Raw genomic sequence first — 12025 nt, forward strand, 5'->3', positions numbered from 1 at the left:
AGAGGTAGGTACACTTGTGACGAGCACCGAGTAATGCACAGAATTGTTGAATCATTATATTGTACACTTGAAACTAAGTGAAGAGTGTTACGTTAATGATACTTGAACACCAACAAAAAAGAATCACACATCAGGAGGGTCTCCTGCAACCCTTCAATCGCACGCCCCTCTCACGTAGCCTTACTCTTGTACTACCGAGTGGTGGTGCTGGCTCCCCTGCGGGTCTCTCCGGCAGCCGCTGAGCACTTTGAGGGCAGTGGCTGTGCCTTGTTCATGTCCTCCAACTCAAAGGGAGTCACTAAGTGTCCAATGCAGGACTCAGGACACAGGCTGGAGCTAAGATCTCATCAGTCTCCTCACAGCTGCATGCTTAGAAGCATCCATATCATTGTCCCCATATTCTCATATTTCTCCCCTAATGTCCCACATCGCATCTGTGCTTCCCCCACCCCCTTCACTGAAACTGCAGAGCAAACATCATTAATGATTAAGACCAAATCCAACACATTATTTCCAGCCTTCATTGCCTTGTCTTCTTCCCAGCATTGAACTTTATGGACCAACCATCTCCTCCCTTGCTTCCCAGGCGCCACTGTCTTTGGACTCTCTCCAGTTCGACTCCTCCTTCACAGTCTTCTTCTGGCTTCTTGTCCTTCGCTTACCCTTAAATGACAGGGTTTTCAGCCCACCTCTGCCTTATTCCACATACTCTCCCTGGGTGAAGCCACTCCTACGGCTTCAGCTACCACCACTATGCTGGGATTCCTACACCCATCTTCAGCTCAGATTACATGTAAGTCCCACAGGCACCTGAAGTGCAAACTTGGCCAAAACTGCCCCGGAATGTGCTCTTTTCCCTCCATGCACCTCTCACAGGGAGCAGAGTCTCCATCCACCCATTCTGCTCAAGCAGAAGTCTGAGGTCTTAGCTTCCTCCTCCCACTCCCCACTCACACACAAGAGATTGGCCAGGCCTGTTGATTCTACCCTCCGAACATCTCTGAATCGGCTGCCTCCTCTCCATCCCTACTGCTTGTGACTTTCATTAGCTCCCCATCCTCTCTTACCAAGGTGACCACAAGTGGCACCTACGTGGCCTCCCTCCAACACTCCCCAACCTTCTATTCTACCTGTCACACCCAGCAGCCTGAGTACTGTTTCTACAATGCAAAATGGACTATGATAATCCTCTGCTAAAAGCAACACCTTTCCCAAACTTCCAGGTGTAAAATCACGCCTTTGTCTGCCTTGCCCAAGAATGTCCCTCACCATCCCCTCTGGACTCCCTACTGTCCTGCAGTCCTGGGCTTCCCTACTGCCATGCCTCTGTTCCTGCTGCTTTATGGGCCCAGAATGACCTTCCTTTGTCAAAATGCAGCTCAAGGATCTCAACTTCTGTGAAGCTTTCTGTGTCTACACTGTATTCTTTACAGGCTTCGGGCACACACCATGTCCCCTGACTAGTCTACAAGGCCACTGAGGCAGGAGCCATGTTTCATCTCAGAGTTTTCAGAACCTGGCACAAAACCTGGCACAGGTTTTCAGAACCTGGCACCTTCACTTGCTAAATGAAGCATTCATCAGTGACTTCCAGGGAGAGGTGGGTGGGGCAACGTTCTCAGGGTGCACACCTCTGGCCCTGGTGAGTTTAATTAATGCCATGGCATTTGCACCATTATGGGCAGGTCCGCTTACCATCATTTCCCAGGGGACCGGGAGACTAGGACTCAGCATTGCTTCATGTATTTTACATAGAATAAAGCTGAGGCTCAGAAGCCACTGGGAGATGGCCTTCTAGAATCATACCCAAGGGGAAGAGCCATCTTACAGTATAGATAGGATGGGAACCCTAGTAGAGAAGCTTACCTTGTGCCCTAGAAGTTCCTTTGGGCATGTGGGTTGGACCTGTTCAGAGCTTTCTTTTCCACAGCACTGAAACTAGAGAGTCAGAGAACAGCTTTTAGGGCACAGGAAGGAGGAGTGGGAGCTATAAGTCTGGGCATCACGGCAGAGGACTGGGGCACTGAGGCAGCAAAGCAGCTATGGGGCCAATCTCTGCAACCCAAACTGCCATTTCTAGGAAGATAGTGAAGAGTCACATAACCATGCTAGCAAAACAAGAAGAGAACTTCGGTAAAGTTGTCTGAGTTTTGCAATGGGAAGTGACTCAAGGCAATCCAAACAAAGCAAGAAGCCAATGACAGTGTCTTGTGTAAATTGCTGTTTTTTAGACAGGAATTGGGTCCTTAGATTCTTTATTTCAGCCCGGGAGTAACTTACCTTGCTGAGTAGCTCAAGTTTTATGAGCTTCAGGAAGGGCTCATTAACTGGGGACAGTCTGGGACAGAGAGGAGAAGTGGCCACAGTAAATAAACCCCAGGGGCTGAAAGGCCAGGGCATGAAGTCAGGCCAGCAAATAGGTGTCCTGCCTTAGGGCTGGCTCTTCAAAGACAAAGGAGACTGTGTGTTGCTTGATGTCCCTGGGGCAGCTGAGGCTGAACAGGATAAATGGTTGGCACCTTCCAGGACATTCCTGTGACAAACAGGAATGGGGCTACCCGGAAGCAACTGGCCCAGGGGTTCAGAGATACTTCTCCATACGGCAGTGGTTAATAAATCAGGATGACTCTGACCTGGCCCATCATCCATAAGCCCTTGTTGGTTAGCTGTGTGCAGCCCTCAGCACTGCACTGACAGCACAGTCTCATAGAACATTCTAGGATAAAGGGAGCATAGCTGTCTCCGTGCCCTTTTGTGTTACAAATGGGGGAGCTGAGTGATTATCAGGGAGGCAAAGAAGTGGCTCAAGTCGCAAAGAGGCTCAGTGGCAGAGCTGCAGCTAGAAAGAGCTTTCCTGACTTGAAGGTCATGGTCGCTTCTATTACACCACCATGCCACCCTCTGAGACAGCTTAGAACTGATTTGGGCTGCTTTCTGGGTGCTCTTCTTTGTGCTCTTTTGTCTCTCTGGGGCACATACCCTGACTTCCTCTGGTGAACGCTGGGTGCCAGGTAGGCCCCTTCCTCTTCTAGGTTCTACGCGTAATGCCAATGGCGGCTCCTGTGAGGGCTGAAATACAGCTACAGCATGGCTTCACCAAAGTTATTCTGATCTTTAAGCCAAGTGAAGAGAGAGGTCCTGACTAATGCATGGTCTTCAGAAGATATGATGTTAAAGAAGAAGCAAAGTTACTTACTGTTGAGTGGAAGGTAATGAGGGTCCCATTTCCCTTTTCCCTGTCTTTCAGGTAATCATTATAAGCCTCTTCATACATGGTCTGAACATGCCGTATAGCCTGAAAAAATACCAGGAAAACTGTGGGAAGTTCCAAACATTCTCCTTTCATCAAGGAAAACCCCCTCTTCCTTACCGTTGGAAAATACAGCCTGTCCCTGTGTTTATCTGTATTTTAAGGCAATTCTGCATTTACATAATAGATTATAGATTCTGGAGTTTCACAGATACTTCTGGAGATGGGAGGATAGACTAACCAAGAATAACTTTCATAGACTAGAAAGATTTCTTTAAGTGGAGGTTCTCAAACCTGAATGGACATCAGCATCCACTAAGCCCCAGACTCTGGGGCCTCCCCAGGAGATTCTGACATACAGGGAGTGGGGACTTAGGCATTCTTGGTACCCCACTGGTTAAAAGTATTCAAGTCTATTCATGACATGGTTGGAAAGATGCTCATGACTGAGGAACACTGTTTCAGCATATAAATATCGTAGAAAACATAGAGAATGCTTTTTCTGATATAAAGGCATGTGATCTGACATCCATAAAGATCTCAAAAAGTCATTAGATCCAATTCCTCCAACCTGCAAATATAGGCAGCTACTTCAGAAACATTCCAAAGGAGGTGATATTTACTTATTCTACGTGTTCACCGTTTTTTTTTTTTTACATCTAAAGTAAGTTCATAAACACAATATTGATAGCACATGAATTTACATGAAATACAGTACATTTAAGACTCCATTCTTCCTCCTTTTCACTCCCCTCTTTCCCACAGGGTGTTTTAACCTTCTAAAAGGACATTTCCTCTGTGGGTTCTTCTGATAACCTATTTTGGACACCTATAGTTTGAGCACAAATCTAAAGAGACTGGCTTCACCAGCACACAGCAGGTCAGGCTTTAGTCTTCAAGGATGATGTGGCCTCTTTCCAGGCCGAGCCCTATGGACAAATATTAGTCCAACAAGGGATGAAAATGCATGTTCCTCTTGATCCCTCTTTCTCATGAATGCAATTTATCCCCTTTCCCCATTACAAATAGGATAATCTTAAGATAAATATCCTTTAAAAAATCATAGCCCCTTTCATAAATCTAATGAAAGCTATGAACTATCTCCTCAGAAAAATGTGTGCACATACGTGTATACACCCGCATAGGTCTGCACGATATTTCCAGGTTAAGACATTCTGCGCCAATGATAAACGTGGGGGTTATTTAGTTTTGTAATACCATTGTGGGTGTAATATTCTCATATCCTTTGCCATAAAGAGACCCTTTAACCATCGTAAAAAGAAATTGCATGTAATTTCTACTTACTACACCCTTGCCTATAAAAGCAAATACTCCAGTGGTTACTTCAGCAGCAAAGATCACCAGTAGGCAGGTGAAGAACTATAGAGGAGAGAAAACATTTACTTCATTAACTCAATACCTTTTCAATGTATTCGGCCTCTTTAATTCTAGTTCCATTTGGAAAACATGAGGCAAGATTATTAGTTCGAATTGATCTAGTAGGAAGTATTTGTCCCCCCTTCCCCTGGAGCTTGTTTATGCGTTCATTTGCTCATTGATTCATTCAGTGATTGTTTATTGAGCATCTACTCTGCACCAGGCACTGTCCTTGGCACTGAGTATTCATTGGTGAATAAGGTAAGATCCCAACGTCTCTGCGATCATGGGCCTCATCTTGGAAAAGGGTAAATATGATAAAGGAGTAAAGCACTAAAAAAAGGTGAGTTGGATAATTTCAGACACTGATAAAGAAATCCCACCATTCAGAACAGTGCCTGACACCTATGCGCTGAACGAATTCTTGAACAAAAGTGATACTACGAAGATCTAAAACAAGGCCAGGAGATAGGGAGCAACTGGTGGGGCCTGGGGCCTGTGAGTGCTTCTCTGGGGAGTGGGGGTGGTGGTGAGGGGTGGCCTCCCGGACAGATTTCTGTTCCGGTCTCTTGGGTCGGCTCTATGTTAAGAGATAAATGAGAGAGATGCTCAGCAACAGGGGAAAGACAGGCAGAATGCAGGACTGAGGAAATGAGTTAAGAGATTTTACACAGCAAGAGATCAGAAGCAGCAGGCACGGTTTAAAAATCAAAGATTGCAACGAGTAAGGAGAGACTGCCCTCTGAAATTGCTGTTTCTGACCCCTCATGGAGAAATACGAAATCCTTCTCTCTTCTGACCCCTCTTCCTTCTCCCTGTTTCTCTTAGGTCGCTCTGGCATTGGATGTGTATAGCAGTAACTGAAATTCGTTCTTTTTTTTTTTTTTTTTTTTTTTCTTTTTGACAGAGGCTGCTTGTTAAAATAATCCACGAGAGAGATGTTTGGCTAACTTATTGATCTCAAACAGCAATTCTTTTCTTGTAGATAACAGCACTTCCCTGGCTATAGGAACCTTAGCTGCCTCACTGGGAAGTACTTTTGAAAGAACAATCATAATTACCCCCTACAATTATTAGGCACCTTTCCTTCCAAAACATCTTCACACTAATGACCTCATTTTTTTTTCATATTTTCCATATGAGGCAGGGACAAAGATAATATTATTCTTAAGCAAGAGATGGAGAAAATGGAGACTCAGGGAGAGGGAGCGAGTGCCAAGGTCTCAGTGGGCCCGAGGAGCTGGCGCTGGAGGCCCGATCTCCAGTGCCCTTCAGACCAGTCCCCTCCCACATGCCCCACTTACAGATCCGAGCACACACTGCGACTCCCGCATGGCTCCGCAGCACCCGAAGAAGCCCACGGCCATCATCAGGGCCCCTGCTCCAACCAGTACATACAGTCCTGCAGGGAAGAGGTCAGAGGGGACACTGAGCACCTAGCCCACTTGCTCCCCTGCTGTGCCAGGTGTCCCTGCAGAGCAGAGCATGGCTGCTGACAGTATAATGGGGAGCACTTGCTGAATGCTTGCTGAGTGTGCACCTGACAGAACCCGCACCAGGGTCCTGGGAGGTAGGGGGTACGATTATCCCCAGTGGACAGAGAAAGCTGATACCTACAGAGGTGAAGGGACCTACTCACTGTCACTTGAGCGGCAATGACTAGTCCAAATTCCACGGCTCATGCTCTTAATCCCCTCCAGGTGCCTCCTACATGCCGGGCACTTTACCTTTCAGATTTCTACCTTCCCTGGAAAGTGGGTATCACTATAATGTGTGGGAAAGTAGTGCAGTGAGTCCAGGGGTGGTCAGGAGTCAGTGCTGGAGCTGGGACACAAACCCACGCCTTTCCAGGAGACCCTTGGGCCGTCACGGCACTCTGGAATGAATGGCTGTCTCCATCACAGGAGAGGCTGCGAGGACAAAGTGCCTGGAAGGGAAAAGGGCTGATGGTCTGCCCAGGCACAGATGGGGAAGCAGGGACAGGGTGGGGCAGAACAGGGGGTCTTTGGTTACCAAGAGGGGCAGGAAGACACAGGAATAAGGCAGTCAAGTTTGGTTGAGAATCACCAACTGTAGAGGGCATCACCACGAACACTGGACACATGGGAGGTGGCAATGTTCCAAGAAAATAGCCAATGAGAGGAGGTGACAGGCTAATACACACCAAATACTATTCCTAATACCATAGTAGCTACACTTATTAAGGGCTTATTTTTTCCAGGCACTGTTTTAAGCACCTGGCACAGATTTATAATTTTATCTTCCTGAGGCAGGTATCATTATATCCATTTTCTAGCGAAACTAGTCCCCAAATGGTTAAACGATTTGCTCAAGAAGATAGAGCTGGGATAAAAATACCCATGTGCCTCTAAAGCTAGCTCATCATGGTTAGCCTACCCTGCCCTGTCTCGTCGGTAATACCAGCAGCCTCATTGCTGGCGCTAATCCCACTTAGTCCTGAAGTCAAGCCACAGGAACCACTGTTCTCACAGAGAAAGAAAAGGACAGAAATGTTCTTGTTCGGAGACAAATAAAGCCAAGCCCTTTCTTATTTCCTTTTCTGATCCGGAGATAAGTCAGAACACAATGTGGGGGCCTGGCACTTGACTTGCTTAGAGTAATGCTAATTGTCCCTATTTTATTTTTTTGCATTTTATTCATCTGAGTCACCTGGAAACCACTCCCAGTCACCGAAAGGGTGGGAGCCAGCCGGTGTCCCACCTCAGCGGGGAAAGCCTGAGCCGGGTGCCTCCGGGGGGCCCCTCTCAGTGCTGACGGTTGTTTGTGGGCAGATCTGTCTGGTCCCTGACACAGACAGGGTGACACCCAGGCAGCTCCGCTTCCTGTAGCACCCCAGCTCTTCTCGGGGGCCCCTGGGACGGGGAAGCCCTGCTGTGCTGCGGTCCTGTGGCAGGTTATTTATTTACTTCCTGCTACGCCAGATCTGCCACTCCCTCCCCTTCCCTTTTCGCTAAAAGAATTGACTTAGTGTGGAACGGACGTGGGAATGAGAAACGACACCATGTTAAAGACAATACTGTTGTTGGCTCCACTGCCTACACACTTTATTGCTTTAAAAATTTTATTTTTCAAAGCTCTTTCACTTTCATCATCTTACTGGTCTCTCAAACAAGCCCGTAAGGTAAGGCGAGTGTTCTATTTCTGTTTTGCTGACGGGGGTCAGAGAGGCAAGGTCGCTCCAGGCGGGACACCCGGGACTGGAGACCTGATCCCCACCCTACTGCTGCAGGAAGGCAGCAACACCGTACTCAGTTCCCTCACAGAAGATCTCATGGTTGGGCTACCTTAATATATTGATTTCCCATTTAAAATGTTCACTGCAGGGGCACCTGGGTGGTTCTGTCGGCTGGACATCCTACTTGGGCTCAGGTCATGATCTCGAAGTTCGTGGGTTCGAGCCCCAGGTCTGCTGTCAGCACAGAGTCTGCTTTAGATCCTCTGTCCCTCTCTCTCCGCCCCCGCCCCCCTTGAGCTCTCTCTCTCAAAACATAAATAAACATTAGAAAATTTTTTTAACAGTCATGGTCTCCCACTGCTACAAGATCTACTCTACAGGTTCCGCTTACAGTAACAGCCTAGGGACTGGGCTCACCTTGATCCTTATCTAGCCCATGCTCTGGCCACAGGGGAGTTTATCGTGATCTGACCCGGCCAGCTCTTTTCCATTTTGTGCTTTTGCAGGCTGTCCTATTTGTCTGTCTTCTGTAGATCTTAAGTCCACAAACAACCCTTATTCACCCTATCTAGACCACGCCGACACAAGGCGGGATTCTTGATCAGTGTTTGTTGGATGAGGGGATAAAGAAAGAACATATCAAATCTGAAGTTCTGGACTGGCTGTCTGCCATCGCCCATCTTTGCTTAGAGATACACGCTAGGAATACATCTCAACCAACCTCCATGAAGCTGCCGCAGGGTGGGCTCTCTCAAGGTCGGGCAAATGTGTGCATGGCTGCACACTCTGAGAAAGGGTTCCTGAGAGTCTGGGATATAGGAAAGAGGGGTGCTCCTGAGGAAGCGGGGGTGCAGTGGACAGAGGCACAGGGGCCTGAGGAGGACACAGTTGTTCCCCACTGCAAACAGGCTCACTCGGTTCCACGGGCAACAATCCTCTCCCTTCTGAAATAGTACGAGCTCGCCAAGAAAATCTGCTGATTGGTATAGTAGTCCATTCTTAGGCTGTCAGAGTCTAGAGCTCAGAGCAAAAACACCCTGGAACTGACCCGGCAGCTCCAAATTCAGAGGCCTCTCCCCAGCAAACCTCAGTTTGTGTATGCGTAGGCCACGTGACTCAGCCCAGTGCCAAATGAGCACTGCTTGTTGGAGCTTAAGGGAAAATCAGACGAATTCCTTAGGCCTCTGGAAAGCAGTTCCCAGTCTGGTTGTAAAACTGCACACCATAAGGCCACCTGTGGCTTCCAAGGACACCTTATCCTTTTTCTGATCTGGCCCTCAAAAAATAGCTGTTGGCCACCTGGGTGGCTCAGTGGGTTGAGCATCCAACTTTGGCTCAGGTCACGATCTCAAAGTTTGTGAGTTCGAGCCCCGCATCAGGCTCTGTGCTGACAGCTCGGAGCCTGGAGCCTGCTTCGGATTCTGTGTCTCCCTCTCCCTCTGCCCCTCCTCTGCTCATGCCTGGTCTCTTTTTCTCTCCCTCTCAAAAAACAAACATTAAAAAAATAGCTGTTGAATGAATACATTAATTGACAGTCACATTTGAATTCCAAGATGGTTTCTGTAGAACCCTTTCCCTCTCAGGCGGCTGGTGTGACAAGTGTATTACCGATTTCTTAAAATCCCCTATGCCTTCCAAGTCCTATTTCCCTCGATTTGAAAAAAAAAAAAAGAGTAAACACCTTGAAAACGCATTTTTATCATTAATAGCTGGGCCTTGTGATGCAAGTGATCTTCACGTGACGCACTATCACCAAATCCCTGACGATTCCATCGCTCGTTTCTTGCATTCCAGATTCTTCTTTTTAAGCCAGAAGCACCATTTAGTTAACAGGGAAAGGAGACAGCAACCTCCAAAAAGCCTTGTCGGCATCAACTCATTTCAAAACGGCTTTCCCTTTTAGGGACTGGAGAGTGGCGTGGTCATCAATTATAGTGGCTTTCTGGCAGCAGATGGTTTTACACACTCGGCTAATGACCATTTGTCGTCTGGAATATTGAATGGGAGTTGGCTTATGGGGACAGTAAAGACTCGGGTTCTATCTAAATAACAACAGCTATCGGTTATCGAGTCGTGCTCTAAGTAGCGTAACATGTATTAGTCATGGAGTCATTCAGGGCTAGAGTAACAGATGCCACTTCCTGGAACCTCAGCCTGCTCTGTGCGGACTCTGCACTGTGACCTTGACAGGCATCATCTCGGGAACCTGCCGTCTGACAAGCCTCAATGCTGTCAACTCTTCTCTCACTGACTACCGGCACCTAAACCATTCCTTTCTCTCTCTTTCCTTCTCTTTTCGTCCCATGGAATCATGCATCCCATGGGCTGTGGGCCGGCTCCTTCCTTGATTGAGAAATACGATAACCTACCTACACAAAACAACAAAGCTACACGACAGGTACTGTGTGTCAGCACGCTCACGTGTTAAATCATCTCATGCTATGACGTCTGTGGTGCTGGTACTCCCATTTCACAGCTGGGGAATCGGAGACACAGACCGTTTAAGTCACTTCCCTGCGAGTGCACAGCTCATGGACGGTGCAAAACTGGAACTGAACTAGGGAGTCTATTCCAAAGGGCCCCCCCCCCAACTCCTATAGGGCAATTCCGGTAGGAATGCAGGATAACAAAGGCTCACTGCTGGAAGTCTGTTAACTTTGTAACTTATAAATGTCAGGAGGGTTCTTTCTTCTTCCTTGAGAGAAGGGCTTGAGGAGTCTCTAGTGGATGATGTCTGGGTTTCCTTCTGAAAATACAGGGCTGGGAGCCAGAGACCCAGGCCTGTCAACTGAGCTTTAGGTACCTCCCCTTAGTCCTCAGTTTTGTCATCTGCAGTATGGATAACAATCTAACTTGTAAAAAAGGCTTCGGGGAAATTTTCTCAACAACGTGAGCTACGGCACATCTCTTCTGCAGCCACTATGACCGTCATGTCCAACTGAAAACCAAGAAGTGAAAAAAAAAATATTAGCGGGGTGAGTCAGAGTTTTGAGAAAAGGCAGGCCGGCTCCTCAGTGTTCAGCACTGCATCCAGCCCGCAATCAGAGCCAGGCTCCCGGACTCTGAATTCAACAGGAAGACACAGCTGTAGGCAGTCAGCCTGTGACCCCGAAGGGCCAAAGGACTGCTGTTTGTGTGGGCAGCCCCTTCGTGGAGAAAACCTGCCAACGTCCTCTGCTCACGGGACACGACTTCAGGCTCTCCAGCACATGCCATCTGTCCAGGCTTCCAAGGGCTTAGGGGAGGCCTCCCTGCCCCCCAAGAAGCCCCCTGCGGTATCTGCCCCTCTATGAGGCAGCCCTAGAGACAGACTGACAGGAAGTCAGAGGGGCAGATGGGTAGAGTTTGGAAGACATGGGGGTGGGAGAGCTTCCCCTTGGAGCTCACTGAGAGAGACTACAGTGGAGAGAGTGCAGGAAGCCCCAAGCCACCCAAGCCTCTCTTGCCAGGCTCTCCTTTGTCCATGTTAGCACTCAGGGGACACAGACTTCCTGCGTCAGCCTCCAGACTCCAGCCTGGACTCAGAGGACCTGGAGAAGGGGCGGCAGGAGACAGTCTGACCACCCTCACGCCCTGCCTTCAGCGCCAGCTCCCCCCAGGGCTTGCGGCTGGATTCTTTCCACCCTGCCCCCAGCTCACATCAGGGTAGATCTTCATCACAGGAAGGGAGCCTCTTTCCATCACAAGGAGAAAGAACTAAGGATCCCAGACAGGAAAGCATCCCCCCAAAGATGGAGGAAGTTCTCCTACAAAGCATGGCGGTCATTTGCCCAGAAGCAGGCAGCTAGACCACGTGTCCTCCCGAGGTCCCTCTCAGAGGGGACGGACTCTAGGCTGTGAGGCCCTGTTTCTTTCAGAACCACTTGAATGTGCCAAGCCCATTCACCGATGCTCTTTAACAAAGGGGTGATAAGAGTTTGGTGGGCTGATTGCTCTGGAACTTACTCTGCAAAGAAAACACACAGATTAGTGACTGGTACCCTGTGACATGAAGTGAGATTTTCCAAAAGCTGGGCCTGCTTCTTTTTTAAAGTCCTATTACCTCACACTGTTTGCTATGCAAGTCCATAAATGGTGTCTGGGTGTATTTTTCTCCTCATTTGATTGCCAGAGAGCAGGTATCTTTCCGATTTGGAAAATTATTTATTGAGGAAGGAAGTATCGCCTTCTATAAACGTGGGTTATATTGCTTCACTTAGAAG

General features: G+C 48.2%; 1 protein-coding gene across 4 annotated transcripts in view; it reads right to left on the minus strand.

Annotated features, from left to right (window-relative positions):
• TSPAN2 (tetraspanin 2) overlaps positions 1–12025 on the minus strand; it is a 56285-nt gene that overhangs the window by 21703 nt on the left and 22557 nt on the right. For 3 of the 4 annotated variants that reach the window (XM_042953553.1, XM_042953551.1, XM_042953554.1), the window contains exons 3-6: positions 5932–6029; positions 4556–4630; positions 3197–3295; positions 1867–1938 (exon numbers count right to left, since the gene is read on the minus strand). In XM_042953553.1, coding sequence (XP_042809487.1) covers positions 1867–1938; positions 3197–3295; positions 4556–4630; positions 5932–6029 — 344 coding nt within the window. The remainder of the gene's footprint in view (positions 1–1866; positions 1939–3196; positions 3296–4555; positions 4631–5931; positions 6030–12025) is intronic. The other variant, XM_042953552.1, reaches the window with a different exon arrangement.

This window comes from Panthera leo, chromosome C1, assembly GCF_018350215.1.
Source record: "Panthera leo isolate Ple1 chromosome C1, P.leo_Ple1_pat1.1, whole genome shotgun sequence".
In the NCBI taxonomy this organism is placed as follows: Eukaryota; Metazoa; Chordata; class Mammalia; order Carnivora; family Felidae; genus Panthera; species Panthera leo.